This window comes from Phacochoerus africanus, chromosome 3 (genome assembly GCF_016906955.1).
Source record: "Phacochoerus africanus isolate WHEZ1 chromosome 3, ROS_Pafr_v1, whole genome shotgun sequence".
In the NCBI taxonomy this organism is placed as follows: domain Eukaryota; kingdom Metazoa; phylum Chordata; class Mammalia; order Artiodactyla; family Suidae; genus Phacochoerus; species Phacochoerus africanus.
The window spans coordinates 48455251-48481995 of NC_062546.1; the positions used below are offsets into that span (position 1 = coordinate 48455251).

General features: G+C 43.5%; 1 protein-coding gene across 1 annotated transcript in view; it reads left to right on the forward strand.

Moving 5' to 3' along the window:
- Positions 1–10743: 10743 nt before the first annotated feature.
- The window catches only part of LOC125121890 (ankyrin repeat domain-containing protein 26-like), a 70548-nt gene continuing 54546 nt past the window's right edge, over positions 10744–26745 (forward strand). The window contains 7 exon segments of the mRNA XM_047770201.1: positions 10744–10990; positions 12353–12483; positions 20474–20547; positions 21850–22056; positions 24405–24519; positions 24673–24846; positions 25050–25156. Coding sequence (XP_047626157.1) covers positions 10744–10990; positions 12353–12483; positions 20474–20547; positions 21850–22056; positions 24405–24519; positions 24673–24846; positions 25050–25156 — 1055 coding nt within the window.

Consider the following 26745-nt stretch of genomic DNA (forward strand, 5'->3'; position numbering starts at 1 on the left):
CAAACTAGGAAAAATGTTTGCAAACACATAGCTAATAAAGGCTTTGTCCCAAAATATACAACCCCATTAAAAATGGGGAAAGCTTGGAATAAACACCTGATCAAAGAAGGTTCACAAATAGGACCCAAAGTATGCCCAGGACTGGGGGAATGGAGGGAAAAGCATCAGAAAAACAATGGACGCACTCAACTCCCTGAGGATGTTATGATCCTGGACTAGTCCTGCCTTTCCTGGGAACCTCAGAGAGATGGAGACAAAGGAAGTATAAAAGGCCAGTTCGGTCTAAACCCAATTCTAACCCTGCCCACTCTCATCGCTTTTCATTTGACATGGTCTAGGAAGTCCTAGCCAAAGTAGATGAAGAAAAGAAATAAAAGGAATCTGGAGCTCCCACTGTGACTCAGCCGGTTAAGAACCCAACTAGTATCCATGAGGGTGCAGGTTTGATCCTGGCCTTGCTCAGTGGGTGAAGGGTATGAGGGGTATGGTGTTGCCTTGAGCTGTAGCATACATTGCATATGCAGCTCCAATCTGGTGTGAATGGCTGTGGCTGTGGCATAGACTGGCACTGCAGCTCCAATTTTACCCCTAGTCCAGGAACCTCCATATGCCTCAGATATGCCCTTAAAAATAAAAATAGCTAACTAAATAAAAGGAATCTGATGACAGAGGAAAAAGTAAGACTGTCACTGTTGGCTGATGATGCAATCCTCTATAGAGAAAACCCTGAAGTTGACATCCAAAACCAAATAGAACTCACTGGGAAATTCAGTTGAGGTGCAAGTCAGAAAAGTAATATACAGAAATCACTTGCCTATCAATACATTCAAAACTAACTCTCAGCAGAAGAGGTTAAGAAATTAAGACTTTGACAAAGTAAGAAAACAAGCTCATCGACAGTGACATTAACAAAAATAAAATACCTAGGAATACAATCTGACCTAAGAGCTGAAAGGCCTGTACTCTCAAGACTGGGAGAAGATGATGAAAGAAACTGAAGACAATACAAACAAATGGAAGGATAGACCATGCTCATGGATTCCAATAATTTGTATTATAAAAAGGATTCCATATCCCAGGGCATATCCTAGAGATTTGATGCCATGCCTATCAAAGTTCCTAAGGGATTATTTAGAGTACTAGAACAATGAATTCTCAAGTGTGTATGGAAACTCAAACCTGAAGCGTCAATACAGATGAAGAAAGAAGCACCAAAATGGACCTGTCTTGCTCATGGATTTCAAACTCCAGTCACTGAGCTGAAGTGATTTCTGACAGGGACTCTCTGAAGAGATGAGGTAGCATGAGACCAGTGGGATATTGGTATGCTGGTTTGTTGGGAATGGGGGTGGGGGCATTGTTGACTTTCTGGATGAGGCAGCAAAGCACCTCCAATGGATGTGTTTGTACATGGTGCCTGGCAGGATGGGACGTCAGTCCATGGGCCAATAAATCCAGACCACCTAGAGGGGTTCAGACTCAGGCCTTTGCTCAGGAAGAGGCAGAGAGAGGAGTTGCCTTCGACCATTGCAAAGATTTTAACTGGCACGATAGCAGTCCCAACAGAAGGTTCCCAGAATGAACTGACTTACAGGAGCCAGTATGCTTGCAACCCCCAGCACTCTGACCTCAGCCCCAAGGTGGTGTACCTCTCACAGGAGAAACCTCCTTCCTGGTCTCAAAGAGACTGACAGGAGGTAGAAAGTGCCTCTCCTGCATGGATCTTCTTTTAAGTAACAATCATTCAAAATTACCTACATATCACTAAGTTACATTTGGAAGTGACCTGCCCTAGACCCTAAGAGAGACAGAGAGAAAGCAACACAGAGATAGAGACAAAGAGATAGAAACACAGAGAGGCAGAGGTGGGGGGAAGGAACACAAAGGAGAGGAAATGAGTTGAAGGCACATGATTTCCATCCATCAGTCTACATGTTAGAACCCAGTTACAATGTTCCTCTGATCTCAGAGGGACAGCAGTGAGTGATGGCTTGAAGTGAGATATCAAATGCCCTGCTGAGGAGTTGAAGCTGTGCAGCCTGCATGAAAAACCAAGAATCCTAACCACTAGACCTGCCAGAGGCTAAAAGCAGGGTTGCCTGATTCTTGCCCCCCCTTGAAAGAAAGAAATCACACATGCCAGGCATCACAGAGCTATCCTCACCCAGTAGGGCCAGGGCAATCCAGCAGCACTTCCCACCCCTGCCTGAGGCCTTTCCCTCCTCGGGGGACAGTGGCTCAGATCAGGCCCAGCCTCCCAGGAAGTCTGACTGGAGATTTCTGACTGGTGGGAACGCCAGGTCCAAACACCTTGGTTTCCATGTCACCCTAACAAGGAACAAGAGCATCTGCTCCATGTTTTAGCTACAAGGTCCTCTCTTTACAAACTGCCCTTCACTTTGGGGCTAAGAAATGTGAATTCCAGAGCATGAGACCCTCCAACTGATGACTCGGGGAATCGGGCCCACCCACCATTACACTCCTCATAGCCAGCCTCCTAGAAGAGAGATCAGTGACCCATAGCCACATACAGCTTTATCAGAACGCAGCCCCACCCACTACTGTAAACAAATGTGGGAAAAGTGGAGGATCCCAAATGCCTGATCCTCTGTCATCCAGAAACCAGAGGTTGGGGCAACAGACAGAAGGGGAGCAAGTACTTTCAGATCACACATCTGGTAAGGAAACACGAAATACATCCTGACTACACAACCAGAAAACAACTAATCTGGAGTTCCCTAGTGACCTAGGGGTTAAGGACACAGCACTGTCACTGTTGGGGCTGGGGTTTCAAATTCTGCATGCCACTAGGCATGGCCAAAAAAAAATCTGATTTAGAAAGGGGCAAAGGAACTAATAGACATATTTCCACAGGAGACATCTCAACGGGCATCAGACACATGAAAAGGTACCCAACATCACTGCTCATCAGGAAAATGCAAATCAAACCACAGTGAGATATCACCTCCCACCTGTCAGGATGGTTGTCATCAAAAAGACAAGTTAAGGAGTTTCCTTAATAGCTCAGTGGTCAATGATCCCAACTAGGATCCATGAGGATGCAGGTTGGATGCCTGGCTTTGCTCACTGGGTTAAGGGTCCAGCATTGGTGTGAGTTGTGGTGTCGACTGAAGATGCCACTCACATCCCAAGTTGCTGTGGCTGTGGCACAGGCCAGCAGCTGCCGCTCCAGTTCCATCCATAGCCTGGGAAATTCTACATGCTGCAGATGCAGCCCTAAAAAGAAAAAGAAAAGAGACAAACGTTATCAAAGTTTGGATGATATGGAAATAGAGAAACTCATGCAATTTTGGTGTGAACATAAATTGCTACAGACACTGTGGAAAACAGTATAGAGTTTCCTCAGAAAAATTAAAAATAGAACTACCATATGATCCAGCAGTTCCACTCCTTAGACGATACCCAAAGGAAATGAAGTCACAATGTTAAAGAGACAACTATCTCACTGCAGCATTATTCACAGTAACCAAGATGTGGAAACCATCTTAAGTGTCCATCAATAAATGCATGGATAAAGAAAATGTGGAATATATATACAAGGAACTCTTATTCAGCCACACACACAAAAAGAGGGAATTCTTACTCTTTGTGACAACACAGACGGACCTTGAGGGCATCATGCTAAGCGAAACACGTCTGACAGAGGAAGACAAATACGTATCATCTCACTTGTATGTGGAATCAGAAAATTATACCGAACTCAAAGAAAGAGAGAAGAGATTGGTTGTTGCCAGTGGTGGAGTGTGGAGGGGGGCAGGCAATGAGGTGAAGATGGCAAAAGGCAAAAAGTTCAGCTCTAAAATACCCACATCTGGGTCATGCTGTGTACAGCAAGGTGACTGTGGTTGACGACACTCTGTTGTGGTTTTGATAGTTGCTATGAGAGGACATCTGAAAGTTCTCATCACAAGAAACATAAGTCCACCGATGGAGACTTTAGTCTCACCCTTAACTCCCTGGATCCCAGTTCCTTCAATATCAGCACGCCTTCCCCACCAACCACCTGTCAGGACAGATGGGCAGTCCTGCAGGCCTGCAAGGCCCTTCCAGAACCTGGCTCAGTCACAAGCTACTAGCCACTGACCCTACAAGAACTGAAAGTGTATCAGTCACCCTTAGAGCTCTCTCCTCTGTCTTGGGCTCTGCCTACATCTGAGTGGCATCAATAAGTGCCGTGGGAAGGTGCTTACTGATCGCACCTCAGGCCCAAGTTCCATTTCTCCTGGGCTGTGTCTGGAAGGAAGCTTCTCTTCCTGATGTCCCTGGCCTCCAAGGGGCTAAATGTGCTGCCTGGTTAAACCTGAGCAACAGCTCCATCAGGAAACAGGGCTAGAAAGCCGATCCCACTGCTCTGCCTATGTTAGGAAAAGAAAAAGCCTAGGAGGGGGGTGAGCAATGCACTCAAGGACTGAAACAGGCCGCCTCAGCCGCCACCTGTGAGGCAGACCAGAGACAGGATTAAGATGGCGGAATAGAAAGACTGGAGCTCAACGTTTCTCCTAAAAACAACAAAATTCACAACTAAAGACTGAGCATTCTTCACCCAAATGGCCTGGAAACCTCAAAAAAGAGGAGGACACAGCAAGAGGTAGGAGGGGTGATTTCACGATATAAACAACCCAATACCTCCTGGGTGGGAAGCTCCATGGTATGGAAACTAACTGGTTCACAGAGACTCACCTACAGGAGTGAGAGTTCTGAGCCACACATCAAACTCTCATGTGTGGGGATCTGGCACAGGGAGAAAGAGCCCCGGAGCATCTGGCACTGAAGGCTTGTGCGCAGGAGCTCCACAGGACTGGGGGAAACAGAGACCCCATTCTTAAAAGGTGCACACAGATGTTCACATGCACTGGGTCCCAGGGCAAAGCAAAGTCTCCATGGGAATCTGGGTCAAACCTGACTGCAGTTCTTGGAGGACATCCTGGGAAAACAGGGCTGAATGTGGCTTGTTGTGAGGGAAGGACATTGAAAGCAAAGCTCTTGGGAATATTCAGCAACCTGCCTTTCTCTGGAGGTGGGCATTTTGGGAAAATCTGGCCCCACCCATCAGTCAGCTGCTGAGAAGCCCCAGGGCAAACAACAACCCAGGTGGGATCACAGCCCCACCCCTCAGTAAACAGGCTACCTAAAGACCCCTCAGGCACACAGCTGCCTCTAACCCCATCCAGAGACTAAGCCCCACCCACCAGGGGGGAGGCATCAGCCCCTCCCATCAGGAAGCCTACAGCAAGCCACAGGGGAGCAGACATCAGAAATAAGAGAGGCTACAACTCTATTATCTCTTAAAAGGTCACCACACCAAAAACCTGTAAAAAGGAAAAGACAGAGAACTATAACACAGATGAGGGAGAAAGGAAAAACCCCAGAAAAACAGCTAAGTGAGGAGGAGATTCTTAGCCTCCAGGAAAAAGACTTTAAACTGTTGATGCTGAAGATGATGCAAGACACTGGAAATAAACTGGAGGCAAAGATGGATAACTTACAGGGAACACTGACCAAAAAGATATAAGATAGCAAACTTAAACAAGAAGAGATGCAAAATACAATAACTGAAATAAAACATTCACTAGAAGCAGCTAACAGCACAATACATGAGGCAGAAAAACAAATAAGTGAGGTGGAGGACAGATTAGTAGAGATCACTGATGCAGAACAAAAAAGAGAAAAAAGATTGAAAACAAATGAAGAGAGTCTCAGAGAACTCTGGGACAACATTAAACACACACCAACATCCATATTATAGGGGTGCCAGAAGGAGAAGAGAAAGAGAAGGAGACAGAAAAAATATTCCAAGAGATAATAGCTGAAAACTTCCCTAACATGGGGAAGGAATCACTCACTCAAATCCAGGAAGCACAAAGAGTACTACATAAAATAAACCCAAGGAGGAACACCCCGAGACACATATTAATCAAACTGACCAAAATTAAAGACAAAGAAAATCCTGAAAGCAGCTAGGGAAAAGAAACAAATAACACACAACGGGAACCCCGATAAGGTTATCGGCAGATTGTTCAACAGAAACTCTGCAGGCCAGAAGGGAGTGGCATGATATACTTAACGTGATAAAAGGAAAAAACCTCCAACCAAGATTACTTACCCAGCAAGGCTCTCGTTCAGATTTGAAGGTGAAATCAAAAGCTTCACAGAGAAGAAAAAAGCTGAGAGAATTCAGAAACACTAAACCAGCCTCACAACAAATACTAAAGGAACTTCTCTAGGCAGAAAAGAACAAGAGAAGAAGGAAAGAAAAAACAGCAACTGTAAAAAACAAGTCCAAAGTAATTCATAAAATGGCAATAAGAACATACATATCAATAATAACCTTAAATGTGAATGGACTAAACACCCCAACAAAAAGACACAGACTGGCTGAATGGATACAAAAATAAGACCGATATATATGCTGTCTTCAAGAGACCCACTTCACTTCTAGGGACACATACAAATTGAAAGGGAAAGGATGGAAGAAAATATTTCATGCAAATGGGGATTGAAAGAAAGCTGGAGTAGCAATACTCATATCAGACAAAATAGACTTTAAAATGAAGAATATTTTAAGGGACAAAGAAGGACATTACATAGTGATTGAAGGATCAATCCAAGAAGATGATAGAACAATTTTAAATATCTACGCACCCAACACAGGTTCATCACAATACATAAGGCAACTGCTAACAATCTTAAAAGGAGAAATCGACAATAACACAATCATAGTGGGGTACATTAACACCCCACTTAAAGCAATGGACAGATCAACCAGACAGAAATCAATAAGGAAACACAGGCCCTGAATGATGCATTAAACCAGATGGACTTCAGAGATATTTATAGGACAGTCCATCCAAAAGCAACAGAATACACATTCTTCTCAAGTGCACATGGAACATTCTCTAAAATTGATCATATCCTGGGCTACAAATCCAACCTTGGTAACCTTAAGAAAGTTGAAATCATACCAAGCATCTTTTCTGACCACAATGCTATACGACTGGAAATCAACAAGAAAAAAACTGCAAAAAACACAAACATGTGGTGACTCAACAACATGCTTCTAAACAACCAATGGATCACTGAAGAAATCAAAGAGGAAGTTAAAAAATACCTAGCAGCAAATGACAGCGACGATACGACACTCCAAAACCTATGGGATGCAGCAAAAGCCGTTCTAAGAGGAACGTTTGCAGCAATACAAGCCCACCTCAGGAAACAGGAAAAAGCTCAAATAAACAAGCTAGCTTTACATCTAAAGCAGCTCGAGAGAAGAGCAGACAAGACCTAAGCTAGTAGAAAGAAAGAAATCATAAAGATCAGAGCAGAAATCAATAAAATAGAAACAAAGAAAACCATAGAAAAGATCACTGAAACGAAAAGCTGGTTCTTTGAAAAGATCAACAAAATTGATAAACCGCTAGCCAGACTTATCAAGCAAAAAGAGAGAGGACTCAAATCAATAAAATTAGAAATGAAAAGGGAGAAGTAACAACGGACATCACAGAAATACAAAAGATCATAAGAGACTACTACATGCAACTATATGCCAGTAAAATGGAAAAACATGAAGAAATGGACAAATTCTTAGAAAAATACAATTTTGAAGACTAAACCAAGATTAAATAGAAAAGATGAATGGACCCATCACAAGAACTGAAATTGAAACTTGGATTCAAAAACTTCCAACAAATAACAGTCCAGGACCAGATGGTTTCACAGGCAAATTCTATCAAACATTTAGAGAAGAGCTTACACCTCTCCTTCTGAAACTATTGCAAAAAATTGCAGAGGAAGGGATACTCCCAAACTCATTCTATGAGGCCACCATCACCCTGGTACCAAAACCAGACAAAGATCCCACAAAAAAGCAAACTACAGGCCAATTTCACTGATGAACATCGATGCAGAAATCCTCAACCAAATACTAGCAAACTGCATCCAACAATACATTAAAAGCATTCTACATCATGATCAAGTGGGATTTATCCCAGGGATGCAAGAGTTCTTCAATATCCCCAAATCCGTCAGTGTGATATACAACATTAACAAACTGAAGAATAAAAACCATATGATCCTCTCCATAGACACAGAAAAAGCATTCGACAAAATCCAACCCCCATTTCTGATAAAAACCCTTCAGAAAGTGGGCATAACGGGAACCTACCTCAACATGATAAAGGCCATATATGACAAACCCACAGCAAACATCATTCTCAATGGTGAAAAGGTGCAAGAATTCCCACTGAGATCATGAACAAGACAAGGATGTCCACTCTCGCCACTACTCTTCAACACAGTTCTGGAAGTCCTAGCCACAGCAATCAGAGAAGTAAAAGACATAAAAGGAATCCAAATTGGAAAGGAAGAAGTAAAACTATCGCTATTTGCAGATGACATGATACTATACTTAGAGAATCCTAAAGACTTGACCAGAAAACTATTAGAGCTCATCCACGAATCTGGCAAAGTTGCAGGATACAAAATTAATACACAGAAGTCGACGGCATTTCTATACACTAACAACGAAAGAGCAGAAAGAGAAATTAGGGAAGCAATCCCATTTACCATCGCATCCAAAAGAATAAAATACCTAGGAGTTAACCTACCTAAAGAGACAAAAGACCTCCACTCTGAAAACTATAAGCCACTGATGAAAGAAATCAAAGATGACACAAATAGATGGAAAGATATACTATGCTCGTGGACTGGAAGAGTTAACATTATCAAAATGACTGTACTACCTGAAGCAATCTACAGATTCAATGTAATCCCTGTCAAACTACCAAGGACATTTTTTCACAGAACTCGAACAAAATATTTTAAAGTTGGTTTGGAAACACAAAAGACCCAGGAGAGCCAAAGACATCCTGAAAAAGAAAAATGGAGCTGGAGGAATCAGGCTCCCAGTCTTCAGACTAGGCTAAAAAGCAACAATCATCAAAACCGCATGGTACTGGCACAAAGACAGAAATATAGATCAGTGGAACAGGATAGAAAGCCCAGAATTAAACCCATGCACCTACAGCCAACTCATCTATGACAAAGGAGGCAAGAATATACAATGGAGAAAGGACAGCTTGTTCAATAAATGGTGCTGGGAAAACTGGACAGCCACATGGAAAACAATGAAATTAGAACACTTCCTAACACCATGCACAAAAATAAACTCCAAATGGATTAAAGACCTAGATATAAGACCAGACACTATAAAACTCTTAGAGGAACACAGAGGCCAAACACTCTCCGACATAAACCACAGCAACATCTCCTAGATCCACCTCTCAGAGTACTGACGATAAAAACAAAAATAAACAAATGGGACCTAATCAAACTCAAAGTTTCTGCACAGCAAAGGAAACCCTAAACAACACAAAAAGACAACCCACAGAATGGGAGAAAATCTTTGCAAGTGAATCGACTGACAAGGGATCCATCTCCAAAATTTATAAACAACTTCTGCAACTCCATACCAAAAAAACAAACAACCCCATCCAAAAATGGGCAGAAGATCTAAAAGACAGTTCTCCAAAGAAGACATACAGATGGCCAAGAAAAGAAACACATGAAAAGATGTTCCACATCAACTCATTATTAGAGAGATGCAAATCAAAACACTCGACACCAGCCAGAATGGCCATCATCCAAAAGTCTACAAACAATAAGTGGCTGGAGAGGTGTGGAGAAAAGGAACCCTAGTACACTGTGGTGGGATTGTAAATTGGTTGCAACACGGTGGAAAGCAGTATGGAGATGCCTCAGAAAACTAAACATAGAACTACCATTTGATCCAGCAATCCCACTCCTGGGCACCTACCCAGAGAAAACCATGACTGGCAAAGACACGTGTACTCCACTGTTCATTGCAGCACTATTTACAATAGCCAAAACATGGAAACAACCTAAATGCCCATTGACAGAGGAGTGGATCAAGAAGAGGTGGTACATATACACGATGGAAATCTACTCAGCCATTAAAAGAACACAAATACCAGCATTTTTTGCAACATGGATGGACCTAGAAACTATCATGCTAAGTGAAGTCAGCGTACAATGAGACACCACATCAACTGCTTTCACTTGACATGTGGAATCTGAAAAAGGACCAGACCGAACTTCTTTGCAGAACAGATGCTGACTCACAGACATTGAAAAAACTTATGGTCTCTGGAGGAGACAGTTTGGGACGTGGGGGTATGTGCTTGGGCTGTGGGATGAAATCCTGTGAAATTAGATTGTTATGATCATTATACAACTACAGATGTGATAAATTCATTTGAGTAATAAGAAATATAAAAAAAGTTAACAAACACGAAGTCCCTCAAAAAAAAAAAGGACTGAAACAGCTTCAGGTCCCACTGCCTAAGGACCTAGAAAGAAAGACTTTGAATTCCTCGCTGAGCCCACTCACCTGGCAGGCTTGCTTCAAGAGTCCAGGCTGCGGAGAAGAAGAAGGGGGGCCTTCCAGAAAGCCCAGCCTCACCTCGCTCATCAATGGTCGCTGCAGGTTGCGGAGAAACGCCACTTGCACCTGCGGAGCTGGATGCAGTCCCCTCCCAGGCCGCCCCTGCCTGCGGGCCCCCCCGCACCGGCCACCAGCAACAGACTCCATTCGGGTTGCCCAGCAAGGCCAGCATAGGCAGCAGGAGCAGAAGGAGCGCGGCCGGCAGATGGCCAAGACATCTGGGAACCGACTGCACTGGAAATCCCACGCAAGGCGCGCTAAACATGGCCGCCACGCGCGAGTGGGCGGAGCTCAGGGAGTACCGTGACCTCGTGCTCCCGCGACGCGCGACGCACGACGCACGGGGGCACGCTGGCGTGGAGTGGGCAGTGTACGTGAGGATTTGGCTGGTCTCAGGCAAGAGTCGTGGGGAAGGAAGTAGCGGGGCTGCGGACGGAGCCGCAGCGCGCCTCACTTCCTTCTCCCTGGAGCTGCTTGGTGACCTGGAGTGCCTGGGACTCCACGCCCTTCGTACTCCATGCCCTTCGTGCAGCCGTACAGCGGACACGCAGCAAACTCTTTAGTTGCCACTCTTTAGTTTAAGGTAGGACTGCTCAGCCATACTTAAGGCTTCTCAGACTTCTTTTTTAAGTTGAAGTGTAGTTGATTTACAGTGTGTTCACCTCTGCTGTACAGAAACGTGACTCCGTTATACATAGATGCACATTCTTTTGGACATACTCTTTTCCCTTACGGTTTATGCCATGGTATTGAGTACAGGTTCTTCTGCTATAGAGTAGGACCTTGCTGTTCCGCCATTCTGTATTTAATAGTTTGCGTCTGCTAGTCCCGAACTCCCAGTCTAACCCTGCCATGCCGCCCTCGAGAGAAATCACAAGCCTGTTTTCTATTTGTGAGCCTGTTTCCTTGATGAGTTCCCTAGTGTCATATATTGGATCCCACCTATAAGCGGTATTATATGGTATCTGTCTCTTACTGGCTTCCTTCACTTAGTATGATAATCTCTAGGTCTACTCATGTTGCTGCAGGGGCATTCCGTCTTTCTGTTTTAGGCTGATAATACTCTGTTGTGTGTATGTGCTCCATCTTTATCACCTGCAGGTGGACATTCAGGTTATTTTCATGTCTTGGCTGTGGTGAATAGTGCTGCTAGGAACATAGAGATGCAGGTATCTTTTCCAATGACAGTTTTTTCCCAGTCCATATCCAGAGGTGAGATTGCCATATTAGAAGAACTGTTTTTCGCTTTTGGAGGAACCTCCATACTGTTTGGCATCGTGGCTGCACCAGCTTCCATTTCCACCCACAGTGTAGGAAGGTTCCCTTTTCTCCACACCCTCTCCAGCGTTCATGAGAACCATTCTTACCAGTGTGAGATGAGTGGTTTTGATTTGTAGTTCTCTAATCATTAAAATGTTTATTTAGTTCTGCCTCTTTTTCAATGGGGTTGTTTTGTTTGTTTTTTGTTTTCTTTTGCATTTAGGAGCTATATTTGGGAAATCAAGCCTTTGTTGGTCACAGCTTTTGCAAGTATTTTCTGCCAGAAGTTGTCTTTTCGTTTGTTTATGGTTTCCTTGGCTGTGCAAAAACTTGTAAATTTGATTAGCTCAGGCCTTGTCCTTTTGGGCAGGCTACCTTTCCTAGAAACTGTGGCACTTTTCTGTTCTTATTTGGTTTTGTGTAGCTCTGTCTCACCTAGAATGGAGAGCAGAATCTGTCTTTTATTGCTCTTTCCAGCACCTGCCAGGACAGTGCCTGCATGTTCTAGGGACAGTCAATGCTGTCTTCCTGACTGGTTGTTTGAGTGAGCAAGTGAATCTTGTGATGTTTTCTGAAATTGGGTTTTTGTGTCATTGTGTCTTCTTTTTATAGGAAGGAGACAAAAAGCCAGGAACGGGGAGAAAAAGAAACCAGGACTGATGTTATGGACAGTATCCCACAAGAGCCACCAAATCATGACCATTGTACCTCTGTTAATGGAGCACACAGCAAGAATAGACGTGGTGAGTTAGTGACTATCTATGGATTTTCTTTCCATGCATAAAATCTAGTATAGGATTTCTCTCATGGCTCAGTGGGTTAAGGATCTGGCCATTGTCACCGCAGTTGCAGAGGCTCCATTCCTGTCCCAGTAACATCCACATGCCATGGGTGCAGCTTTCAAAACATGAAAATACAAAACTTTAAAAAGCTAGTAGAAAAACTTCAAAGTGTGGGGATCAAATACGATATTTATTTCTTTTAAAGTAGTTTTTCTTTTGTTTTGTTTTTTCTTCAAACATTTCCCAACAACCACCAACTTTGTCTTCCTGAGAATGCTTTAACCTTCGAAAATTCTTTTCTGTTCATGTAATTTATTGACATATTCATGAATGGAGAGAGATTTATGTGTATCTAAAATTCATCCATTAATCCCAAGTTCCCAGTCCATCCCACTCCTTCCCCCTTGCAGTTCCTGTTGTGGTTCAGTGGCCTTGGCAGCATCTCTGAAGTGCTGTGACGTGGGTGCCCCGCACAGTGGGTTATGGATCCAGCGTTGCCACAGTTGTGGCTTAGGTCATGACTGTGGCTCGGATCTGATCCCTGGCCTCGGAGCTCCATACAAGCTGGTGGGCGGGGCCAGGGGGGTGCAAACAAACAAACAAAATCCCTGTGCATATCTGAATCCTTTCTTGACCAACAACAAATGCATTTACATAAAATTTGTTTAAATAACCAATTCTCCTTGCTCACATAAAATATTCCTTGACTGAGAAAAATGATAAATAGCCTAAGTTGCATAACGAGACAGTGGTCAGACCAGGGTGAAATGGGTCAGGAAAGACCTTCATTCATTCATGTGCTACACAAATGTATTTTCAGCCCCTGTTAGGGGCTAGGCAGCAGGGCTCTGAAGATACAAACACAGAAGCCCATAGGCCCTTCTGGGACGCCTTCACATGCTGCAGGGAAATGATTATACAGAGTGTATGTGCAAGATGAATGGGAATTTAGAGGGAGGTGCCAAAGTCTAAACTGGGTGAGTTATTGTCACTGGACACTTGGAGCCTCCGAAGGGATTTGCGACATATAGGGTTTCTCAGAAACAGTTTTATCTGGAAGAGGTAAAAGATAAGCATCGTTGGAGAGCAACTGAAAGGCCCTGGTACATACAAATGACTAACCTGTGACACTGATCCTGCAAATAGGAAAGGCCACGGGAGACATGTCCAGACTTCCCTGGGACCCACTTTTTACTGGGTGGTTTTAGGGCACAGTAACAAAGGCACTTAATCCTGGGGCTGGGTCTTCATGGTTCTCCGTGGGAGGGGTGTGCTTTCAGCAAGATTGCATACTGTGTGTTAACTCTGGTTGTTAGTGCCCAGACAAAAAAGGGGTTGTGGTTCCAGGCCTGTGGAAGGAAAGGAGTGGTTGTATGGATTCTGAGGGAGCCTGATGGGATGAGTCCTGGTGTCAGCATTTGAGAGCAGGCAAAACTACCAAAAAATTTGGTCCAATCCCCTCACTTCATATATTTATTTATTTTACAGCCACACCTTCAGCATATGGACATTCCTGGGCAAGGGTTTAAGTCGGAGCTACAGCTGCCAGCCTACACCAGAGCCACAGCAACACCAGGTCCAAGTCATATCTATGACCATTTATGGCAGCGTCGGATCCTTAACCCACTGAGTGAGGCCAGGGATCAGATCTGCATCCTCAGAGAGAGTGTGTTGGGTGCTTAATGCACTGAGCCGCAATGGGAACTCCCAATTCCTTGACTGTAAAGATTAAAAAAAAGTTACTGAGTTGGCCAAGCTCTTAACAACTGCCCTCTTCTCTAGGAATAAATTATCAAATGTAATGTCCTATGAGATGGTGCTCTCGTATACTCCACAACACTTAATGGGAAGTCTTGTTTTGTTCATTTGCACAGCAGACGGGTAATGATGTTTCTTAGCTGGAACTTGTGTGTTTCTTGTGTTTATATAGTCAAAAGTCAAATTGCTGACTAAGAACAGATAACTACTTCCTTTTGCATCGCTTGGGTTCAGTGATCCAAGGACTTAAACTATCGTTTTCCATCATTTACTTTGTTTTGCAGAATTGGAGCGTGGGAACCACACTGTCCTTCTTACAAAGTACACAATCTGATTCTTCTCAGACTGTGAGTGAGAATCAACATCCATCAACATCTAAGGAAGGTGTGTATTAACATGCGTGATGTAAATCACCCAAAACAGGATACGAAGGCTGAATTGGTCAGTAATGTTCGTGACTGTGCACACATATCTTACGTGTATTCATCAAGAAACCACTCTTCCTTGAGATGGAAGAAATGATAGAGATGGAGAGAGAGAAAATAGAGGGGGTGTGGGGGGGAGAGAGAGAGAGAAATGAAAGACTGAATATCAGGTTCTGAGACCAAAGATTAATTTGTCTGAAAAAGAACCTCTTTTTCTGGGTTCCCATCATGGCTCAGCGGGTTAAGAACCAGACTAGTATCCATGAGGATTTGGGTTCAATCCCTGGCCTTGCTCAGTGGGTTAAGGATCCAGCTTTGCCATGCACTGCAGTATGGGTCACAGACACCCATGTTGCTTGGGGCTGTGTTGTAGGCTGGCAGGCACAGCTCCAATTCGACCCCTAGCCTGGGAACTTCCATATGCCTCAGGGGCAAAACTTCCTTTGTGAAGCAGCGTTTCATCTGAAGTAAACAATGGGACATTCTTAAAATCCACCGCAACCTTAGACTTCCAAGGGCTTTGCAGAAATGTACAGCTCACATTGTGTAGAGAAAGGTTTGCAGGGATTTTCACACAGAGTCACTCTTCTGCAAGACTCCACCTCAAACTCGTTGCGAGAATCTTCAACTCAGAGTACACGCAGCACCTCACCCTTTGCTGGGAACCTCCCTAGATAAATCTAGGTTCTAAATTCTGCTTGCCCAAGGAGTGTGCTATAACGATCAATCTCTTGGTAACATCAAGTGCAGATATTGCTGGAAACCATTTCTGTTTGTCCACACTACAGGCTTTCTCAGATTAGCATTTCGAAAGGTATTGAGAAATGTAATCACCAGAACCAATTAGCATTTCGAAAGGTATTGAGAAATGTAATCACCAGAACCAATTAGCATTTCGAAAGGTATTGAGAAATGTAATCACCAGAACCAATCACCTTGTTGACCTTCATTCAATCAAGTATTTGCTTAGATTCAATAGTAAACTTCCTCTTTCCCTGATTACTTCCTAAAGTGCCAGACTAGTTTGTAAAATGTGTAACCCAGGTGGAAACATCCAAAAAGGGACAGACTTTGTTATTCACTAAGCCATTCCTCAGTCCGTTCAGTGTTGGCCAAGTGCCTTTCATGTGTCAGAGAAGGGGGCAGCAGGTGTTGACACTGTTGATATTAAGGACCCAGTTCTGCCTTAGGGAGCTCCCAGTCCAGCTATTAGGACATGAGTAGATTCTTAGGCAGATTTGTCCACTGAAGAGAATGGAATGAATGACCCCCAACTCTCCTGTTGTGTGGGTTACCCCTTTGAAATCTAACAGGGTTTTTTTTGTTTGTTTTTTTGTTTTTGCTGTGATGCAATTTTACAACTTGTTCTGTTATTTTAGTAGTAATCAAGATGCAAAATATGGAGTTCCCGTCGTGGCGCAGTGGTTAACGAATCCGACTAGGAACCATGAGGTTGCGGGTTCGGTCCCCGCCCTTGCTCAGTGGGTTAACGATCCGGCATTGCCGTGAGCTGTGGTGTAGGTTGCAGACGCGGCTCGGATCCCGCGTTGCTGTGGCTTTGGCGTAGGCCGGCGGCTACAGCTCCGATTAGACCCCTAGCCTGAGAACCTCCATATGCCGTGGGAGCGGCCCAAGAAATACCAAAAAAAAAAGACAAAAAATAAAATAAAGTTAAAAAAAAAAGATGCAAAATAACGAACATTATTGAGCACCTAGTGTAACCAGGTGGTAAGGAGGTCAGAGCAGGCAGACTCATAAGATGACCCCCCTCAGAGTCTCGTTGTGGTGCCATGGGTTAAGAACCTGACATGGTGTCCCGTGAGGATGTGGGATCAATCCCTGGCCTTGTTCAGTGGGTTAGGGGACCCGGCACCACTGCAAGCTGTGCCACAGGTGAAAGCAGCAACTGATTCAACCCCTCGTCTGAGAACTTCCATATGCCATGGATGTAGCCCTAAAAAGAAAAAAAAAAGATAGGGTCCTCAACTACCCCCACTTCCTTATATTCATGGCCTGAAATACTCTTTTCCTCTTAAGTGTGGTCAGGACCTTGCTCCTAACCAGTAACATATGGCCAAAGTGATGGATGGCTCACTTCTACCCTTAGGTTAGGGAAAGGCTGTGACTTCTGTCTCTGTTGCCTTCCTGACTTCCAGACTTTGGTGATGCAAACTGCCATATTGGAGAGGCCCACCTGGCAAGGAACTGAAGTGGCTTCCAGCCAACAGCAGGCTGGGAACTGAAGCCCTAGTTTACCAGCCCATGAAGGACTTAATCCTGCCAACAACCTTGTGAGTCTGGAAGCAGTTCCTTCCCCAGCGAAGCCTTCAGATGAGACTTGAACCTTGGCTGACATCTTGATTGCAGCTTGTGAAAGACTCTGACAAAGAGGGCCCAGGCAAGCTGTGACCAGATCCCTGCCTCACAGAAACTGAGATCATGCATGTGTCTTGCTATAAACCGGTGAGTTTTAGAGCACTTTGTTATGCAGCAATAGATAACTAATGGGGAAACTCTTCTTGTTCCTAAGGAGTAGAGAAGATAGATGGAGTCAGACAGAACACTCTTGCACAATTAAAAGTGCCAGCTTTAGTAATTGGCAGAGGTGTAAATCAGGAACTCAAGTCTATGATCTGGCTCCCGCCCCCCCCCCCCCCCCCCCACTTCTCTGCAGCATATGGAGTTCCCAGGCCAGGGATCAGATCTGAGCTGCACTTGCAACCTATGCTGCAGCTGCAGCAACACCGGATCCTTAACCTACTGTTCGCCCAGGGATGGAATTTCGTCCTGGCGCTGCCACAGGTGGGAACTCTGATTCCCAGCCATTTATTTCTTGTCTCATGCTAATGGTGATTTCTGCTCTCATTTTTCACCTACATTTTCCATCGGAATGGCTCTTAAGCAACCCCGTCTGTTTAATTCCTCACGCCATATTCCACCTGAAAAGAAGAATACTGATACCCATTGTACTGCCCAACTTGTTAACGTTTCCTCGAGTGTAGAAAGAGTATTTCATGGTTAGTCCTCTTTCAAGCACCAGGTTCTGCCCTTTCCTATGGGGGAGGGCTCAAAATATGAATGGTGAACTGCATCCTCATGGTTAGTAAAAGAGCAAGAAACACATGAAAGACCTCTCTCTCTGTCTCTCTATCTTTTTTTTTTATCTTTTTAGTGCCACACCCTCAACACATGGAAGTTCCCAGGCTAGGGGTTGAATCAGAGTTGCAGCTGCTGGCCTATAACCACAGCTCACAGCAATGCTGGTTCCCTGATCCATTGAATCCATTGAATAAGGCCGGGGATTGAACCTGCATCCTCATGGATACTTGAGGGGTTCATTACCCCTGAGCCACACTGGGAACTCCCATACCTCTCATTTTTAAAAAGACCCAGTGAGTCTGCAGGAGTTGGGGTAGGGACAGGTGGCAGCCAGAGCAATCTCATACAGGCTCTGAGGCACAAGGCAGAAGCCAAATAGAAGTCTTGGAAGACTTCCACAGGTGTTATTTACTGTGACACTGTGTACTTCCTCCAGAAGCTTTCCAGAATCACTGAAACAGCAGCTTTGAGTGTTCTTTTTCTCCCACCTTTGTTCAGCTTAGAATCCCTATGTTCTCATCATCATGGAAAATTTCAGAAGGACCTAGTGCAAGCAGGCACCACTGTCCAGAGAGGGCTTCGGCTGAAAGTGCGGTGCAGCCCTCACCAATGACCCTGTGACTGTTGCGTATTTTGGAGATTGAGCTCTTGTCGGTTGCATCCTTTGCAACTATGTTTTCCCATGATGTAGATTGTTTTTTTCTTTTGTTTATGGTTTCTTTTGCTGTGCAGAAGCTTGTCAGTTTGGTTGGGTCCCCTGTGTTTATTTTCATTTTTATTTATGTTGCCTTAGGGGACTCACCTAAGAAACCATTTGTTCAGTTTATGTCAGAGAATGCTTTACTTATGTTCTGTCCTAGGAGTATTATGGTAATTTGTCTTAATAGTTAAGTGTCTAAGCGGTTTTGAGATAGCATGAGGCTCTGCTCTAGTGTCATTGATTTACAGGCAACTGTCCTGGTTTCCCAGCACCACTTGCTGAAGAGACTGTCTTTTTCCCATTGTATATTCTCACCTCTTTGTCAAAGATTAATTGACTGATTTAAATCTTTTAAGCCATTTTTAGATTATTATGTGCATATCGTGAGGGAGTGTTCTGACTTCCTTGATTTACCTATGGCTGTTCAATGTTCCTAATACCACTTGCTGAAGAGACTGTCTTTCCCCTTTGTTGAAGATTAATTGTCCATAGGTGTATGGGCTTCTTTCTGGTCTCTCTATTCTGTTGATGCCTGTCTGTGTTTTTGTGCCAGTGTCACACTCTTTCAATTACTGTAGCTTTGTCACATTTTCTGAAGTCTGAGAGAGTTATGCCACCTCCTGTATTCTTTTCCTTCAGGATCGCTTTTGCAGTTGTGGGTCTCTTGTGGTTCCACATCAATTTGAGGATTATTTGTTCCAGTTCTGTGGAAAATGTCCTGGATAGTTTGATAGGGATCACATCAAAATCTGTAGATTGCTTTGGGTATTATGGTTTTGTTTTGTTTTTTTTTCTCCCTTTATGCCACATCCAGGACATGTGGAAGTTCCCAGACCAGGGATTGACTCTAACCCTCAGCTGTGATCCACACTGCAGCAGTAGCAGCGCCAGATCCTTTAATCCACTGTGCCAGGCAGGGATCAATCTGTGCCTCTGCAATTACCCTAGTGGCTGTGGTTGGATTTTTTACCCACTGCTCCTTGGTGGGAACTCTCAGTATGGCCATTTCAAGATTATCAACTCTTTCAATCCAAGAGCAGAATATCTTTCCATTCTTTGAATTATTGTCCATTCCCTTTATTAATGTTTTATGGTTCTCGGCATATAATTCTTTCACCTTCTTGGTCAGGTATATTCCTAAGTATTTTATATTTTTTAATGCAATTTTTAAAGGGATTTTTTTTAACTCTCCCTTTCTGATATTTTATTGTTAATGTGAAGAAATGCAGTTGATTTCTTTATGTAGTGTTGCGTCCTGCTACATTGCTGAATTCATTGTTCAGTTCTAGCGGTTTTTATGTGCAGTCTGTAGGCTTTACTATCTCTCTCCATATATATATATATATATATATATAGTACCATGTCGTCTGCATATAATGACGATTTTACCTCTTCCCTTCCAATTTGGATACTTTTAATTTCTTTTTCTTATCTGGTGAGAGTGGACACATACTTCCCCTCCCCCCCAGATTTCAATTTTCACCAGTTCAGAAATCGCCCAGGTAGGGCATATGGACCTCCCTGGCCTGACTGGGTGACATTCCTGACAGCTCTTGGTGGTGGTGGGGTGGTTTCTGCCTTTCCCTTCCTGGGGTCTCTAGTGCTCTTCTTTGCTTCTCAGGCCTAACAGTATATGTTGATGCACAAAGAAGAATCAGCCCCTTCCTTGATCCTTAGGGTGTATCACAGCCAGGGCCCAGACTTGAAGCTTTCCCATGCCCCTGGGGTGTATGCAGCAGGCCAGGAGACAGGGCAGAGTCTTGGCCAGGCAGCCTTGCAACTTCACCCGCAGTTGCCAGCTTGCAAAACAGAGCCACAGTCAGCTCTGAGGCTGGTGGACACCGGCCAGACTTGGCCCTGTTCCCAGAGCAGGGTGTAGGTCGAGGGTGCAGCTTGGGTGGCAGCAGCAGGATTTGGGTGGAGGTGGGAAGCCAGCTCCAAAAACCTGCATCGGGTGGGCTCCGGGAAGTGGTGCCCCGAGGAAGATGAAGGTGGGCTCTGGCATGATCCTCTTGCTGACTTTGCTCTCTGGGGCCGCTCCGGGTAAGTTGACTCCTCTCTCCTAGCTGCTCAGAAGCCCAAGCAGCACGGAGCCATCCCCAGAGTCAGTGGGGCATGTACTTGCCCGGCAGAGCTCTCCCAGGCTTCCCGGCCCATGTTGATTCTTTCGCCCTGCACCATCCCCAGCATCCAGCAGGCCCCCACTCTCCAGGAAGGTGCCTCCAGTCAGCAGGGGCACGAAGCCACCTGATTAGTGGGGAGCGGGGTTTGAGTGTGGGTGGGTAGGGGATGCAGGGAGCTCTTTGCCTGAGGCGGGACCTGCTGCGAATCCCTCAGCCACCACAGGTCTAGGCGCCTGATTTCTTCCTGTGGACATTATGCAAAATCATGAAGTCTTGGAGCTGCAGGAAAATTAGCACATTCTGGCTTTGGCTTTTCAAATCTTTTAGTAAGGCTTTCCTAAGACTATCATTAAAAAATAGTCAGTGGAGTTCCAGTCGTGGCGCAGTGGTTAACGAATCCGACTAGGAACCATGAGGTTGTGGGTTCGGTCCCTGCCCTTGCTCAGTGGGTTAACAATCCGGCGTTGCCGTGAGCTGTGGTGTAGGTTGCAGACGTGGCTCGGATCCCGCGTTGCTGTGGCTCTGGCGTAGGCCGGTGGCTACAGCTCTGATTCAACCCCTAGCCTGAGAACCTCCATATGCCGCGGGAGCGGCCCAAGAAATAGCAACAACAACAACAACAACAAAGACAAAAAAAGACAAAAAAAATAGAGAAAGAAAAGAGCTAGAAAAGTTTATTAGATCACTAAATTTCCTAATTAACCTCTGCCAAGGTAAAATTGACATAGGGAATGCAAAGGAACCACAAAGAAAATGCAAACATTTATACAGAGTAATCAAGGCAATTGACAGGGGTGGTTTTAAGGGTGCCATGTCTGGAAGAGGCTTTAGCCTGGAAAGCAGAGCAAATGGGTCAGAGGGGCACAGGATTAGGGCTGGGCCACTGGGCCCAGTGCTAATTTCCTTGCAGGCCTCTGCTTCCCAAACACCCCTCCTGAGGTGACCAATCCCATGCCATGCAGACTCCTAGCATCTTGTGCCTCTAGTCACCAGCCGCCCATCCCCCTCCTGGTGCGCATGCACACTGTGTTGAGAAGTGTTGCTTGGATACATTTACTCTGAGCTGAAAGATTCTAAACTGCCTGCCTTGCCAGTTGAATGCTGAGGCGAGACCGGTGATTTGAATCACTTGCGTTGGACTCAGTGTTTGGGAAGGGGTGAGGGGTGGTGAGCTGTGTCTGAAGCCCATTTTCTTTAAAATGAAGAGGATTTTTGGCCTCAGGTTTAGGAAGGATGTGTCACCCACATCCCCTTCCACCCTCCCATGGGGGGAGCGCATTAATAGGGTCAGCTACCAGCCCGGGTACCACATCCGGAACAAGAGTCTCAAGAAGATCCACAAAGCTGCCAGCTTGGGCAACGTAGCTGGAGTCCAGCATATTCTGTTGCTCAAGAAAAATGGCTTGGATGATAGAGACAGGAAGAACAGGTAACCATGGGTGGGAGGATGAGAAATTTAAAATTGACGTCTTGAGTTCCCATTGTGGCTCAGCAGTAACGAACCTGACTAGTATCCATAAGGATATGGGTTTGATCCCTGACCTTGCTCAGCGAGATAAATATCCGGCACTGCTGTGAGTTTTGGTGTAGGTTGCAGACATGCATTGGATCCTGCTGTTGCTGTGGTTGTAGTGCAGGCCAGCAGCTGCAGCTCCGATTTGACCTCTAGCTTAGGAACTTCCATGTGCCACTTGTGTGGCCCTAAAAAGTGATAAAAGGCAAAAAAAAATAAAATAAAAAAAAACAAAACAAAACCCCAGAAAACAGAAAACAAACCAAGCCAAAACAAAACCAGAAAGAAAATAAAGTCAAAGTATCGATTTAGCCATAGTTGAAGGTCTTCCTCCCTTCTTTCAAATAAAAGCTTTTCTAAATGTAGGACATTGTACAAGATAACCTACCTGTCCTTTTGAACACCTACAATAGTATTAAATACTAATATTTGATCATTGTAAATGTCTGATTTCATATTTATAAGTAGAAATGTTGAATCCAATAAGCCATCCCTATTCGTCTGAATTTTCTTGGGCTTACAGTTCCTGAATATTAGAATGAGAAGTACTTTTTCAGGTGTTCCCATTGTAGCTCAGTGGGTGAAGAACCTGAATACTATCCATGAGGATGTGGGTTCAACCCCTGGCCTCACCTGATGGGTTAAGGATCCGGTGTTGCCATGTACTGTGGTGTAGGTCACACGTAGCTCGGATCCCTGTGGTTGTGGCTGTGACATAGGCTGGCAACTGTAGCTCCAACTCGACGGGTTGGATCCCTTGCCTAGGAACTTCCACATGCCACCACCATGTGAGGCCTGAAAACAACCAAAAAGAAGTACTTTCCAAAAAATTCTTGTTTTGTTTTGTCATTTTAGTTCCTTTTCCCCATTATGGTTTTTTGTTGTTGTTGTTATTTAGAAAATAATGAATTATAGCTGATTTACAATATTTCCTGTAATGCTTTTAAGAACTAAAATGTATTTCAGTGCCTACCATGTGACTACAAGTGCAGTAGACCCATTGTAGAGACCAATATTTCACTTAATCCACACGGCACCTTGGATTGTATGATGCCCTACTATTTTATGTACCAATAAAAAATTTTAGGAGTTCTCTTGTGGTACATACAGCAGGTTAAGGATCTGACATAATCATTGAAGTGAAGTGGCTTGGGTCGTTGCTATGGTGTCAATTTGATCCCTGTCCTGGGAACTTCCACCTGCTGCCAGTGCAGCCAAAAAAGAAAAAAAAGAAAAAAAGAAAAAGAAAAAAGAAATTTTTAAAAAATGCTGCTGCCAACCCACAGATACTGGGAACACATTATGGGTTACCAGTGGGGAGATGGAAAGGGAGGTGGTATTAAGAGGTACAAACTATTAGGTTTAAAACAAGCTACAGGGATGTGTTGTACAACACAAGAAATATAGCCAATATTTTATAATTACTATAAAAGGAGTATAACAGTTACAATCTATGAATCACTATAGTGCATCATAATACACCTGTAACATATATAATATTATATATTAACCATACTTCAATTTTAAAAAATCCAAACCTGAAAAAAGACATTAGGATAATTAGCCCAGTAGGAAAAATGAGAAATGATAACAAATAATGCTGGAGAAACAGTAAAAACTAATGCTGCCAATTACAGTTCTAAGACATGGTGAATGATCCATTACATTCCAGTGTCAGAGAAGTTAAAATGTGAGAAAGTGAGCATGTTAGAATCATTGAAGTACAGTGTTATTTCTAATCCTGAAAACATATCTGCAAAGAAGGCACGCTGTTTTACTGCTCTGAAATACTGTGTTTGCAAAATAACAGTCATAGTAATAATTACATTACTATTATATTTAACAATGACCAAGCTGGTATCTGTGCAAGAATCTGCTCTAAACGCTTTGCATAGCTTCTCATTTAAGCATCACTGTGGTGTCCTGTGCAATAACTGCTGCCTTAACCACATTCTGTTGATGAGGAAATGGAGGTGCAGAAAGGCTGCATGACAGCTAAGAAGTTACAGAGTTCAAGTAGAATTCGAACCCAAGTTGAGCTGAATCTCAAGGTCATGTTCTTTATCTTCAAAGAGGTTGTTCTTTCGTTAAAGTGCTGAGTATTAAGAGATAAGAAGTGTTCTTGCTCCAGAAGAAAACGAAGTCTATGTCTTCAAGGGATAGGAACAGCATGTTAGCAAATGTTTACAGTAATGTAAATCACTGTATGTTTTGAAAGAGTACACTACAGTTTCCTAAGAAGTCCTCTCACTTTCCTTTCGTAGGACTGCTCTCCATTTGGCCTGTGCCAAAGGCCATCCAGCAGTGGTATCTCTCTTAGTAGAGAGGAAATGCCAGCTGAACCTCTGTGACAATGAGAACAGGACAGCACTGATGAAGGTATGGAGTGGCCAACCATGTCCCCGGGAGATGGATGTGATTTCATGACTTAGAGTCAAAATGAGTCTATCTCATTGAAATCTAAGGAATTGGTGAAACTTGTGGCATGGTTCCTTTGAATTTACCATCTATTTCTTGGCATAATACTGACAGGCCACCCAGTGCCGGGAAGAAGAATGTGCAAATATTCTTCTGGAACACGGGGCTGACCCAGATGTCGTGGACGTCAATGGCAACACTGCCCTCCACTATGCTGCCCTTGATCAGAATTCCTCCATGGCAGCAAAGCTGCTTTCACACAATGCCAACATTGAGGCAAAAAACAAGGTATGGCTCACCTGACTTCCTTTTGTTAAATACAAGTTGTTGTTTTTTATTTCCAGCGTTTTATTGATAATATGTATACTGAATACTGTCCCTCAGGCCCTGTTACTGTGGAAACCATGTCAAGGGAATCTTTTCTACATGTTTAAATTCAGTTTAGAAAAATGTAATGTTGCACAATATAAACTGTTCTTGCTGTTTTACAGGATGGCCTTACACCACTCTTACTTGCTGTCACTGAAAACCAACAGCAAATGGTGGAATTTCTAATAAAGAATGGAGCAAACGTCCATGTGACTGATAAGAAGAAAAGGTACTGTAGTCTGATCTTTAAAATCAAACAAACAAAAAACAAAAATCTTGGTGCTGTTTTAGAATGGTAACAGAAAAGATGAAATTAATAGGAAGTGGATTAAGTTATACTCAAGACATCATCAGTTAGGTAGAAAAGCAGTTATTCTGAGAGGTATCATGCACATCAGTATAGAGCAGGATTTTGTATTCCTTTATAATAGCGACGAATGCCACCTGCAGCCTGATTTTTCTTGTGGTCATATGACCATATATCAGCTAAGGAATTTCATACTGGTTGTCTTAGTTTTATAAAGCATGGACTCTAATTTTTAATTTACATAGTATTCATTTCTGAATTCTTTTATCAACTTATTTTAACCTCTGCTTTGAATATGTTTTTCCTTAACAGATGCATGTTAAACATAAAGGAGTTGGTTTTGTCTTTTTTATTTATTTTTTTGCCACACCGTTGGCATGCGGAGTTCCCTGGCCAGGCATCAAACCTGTGCCACAGCTATAGCCAGAGCCAGTGCAGTGACAATGCCAGATTCTTAACCCGCCGAGGCACAAGGGAACCCCTGAGTTTGTCATTGGAATGACTCTTTGCTTTACATTGCTTTCTTTGAAGAATACTGATTTTTTTTTCCAATTTTAATGACTTTTATTTTATTTCCGTCATAGCTGGTTCACAGTGTTCTGTCAGTTTTCTACTGTACAGCAAGGTGACTCAGCCACACATACATATATATAGATTCTTTTTTCTCACATTATCATGCTCCAGCATAAGTGACTAGACACAGTTCCCAGTGCTATACAGCAGGATCTCTGCTTATCCATTCCAAAGGCAATAGTTTGCATCTATCAATGCAGAATACTGCTGGTATTAGATTACTCTAAGTGATTATTAATCAGTGCTACCAGATATTATGGACTCCTCGATTTTTATTTTTTCCATTTCTAGTATATTTTGGTGTTTTTCTTTCTACTTGATACAGTTAGAAGGAAGAAAGTTAGCTTGGATTGAATAAATACTTCCCTTAATGAAGGCAAGTTGTAGGTGGGTGATAAAGAGGAAAGAGATGGGCTTTGGATTGAGACTGGGTTTACTTGCTAGCCTTCCTACTTGTTAGGTGTATGACCTTGGGAACAGTACTTATTATCAATGAACATGTTTCCTGATATGAAAAGGGAGGATATTAATATATCCTCCCAGGGCTATTGTATGTAAGAAAGATGCTATTTAATTTAGTGCCTAACACACATTTATTTGTTTCATTAACGGTAACCATGACTGTTTTTATTGGCATTATTATTAATAAGTATTGTTTTAAGCCTGCAAATAGCTTTTCCTTAAACTGACCTCTAGCTGACTTTGAAGAACAATATATCAGTCTAAGGAAGAAATGGCGAATTCATTCTTTAAGTACTTACTTTAGATAAAGTGCCTCAACATAATTTCCTGTTCATCAAAAATTTAATTTTTAATTTAATTTAATTTTTCTTTATGTGGCTGCACCTGTGGCATATGGAAATTTCCAGGTCAGGGGTTGAATTAGAACTGCAACTGAGGCCTACACTTCAGCCACAGCAGCACTGGATCCAAGCCTC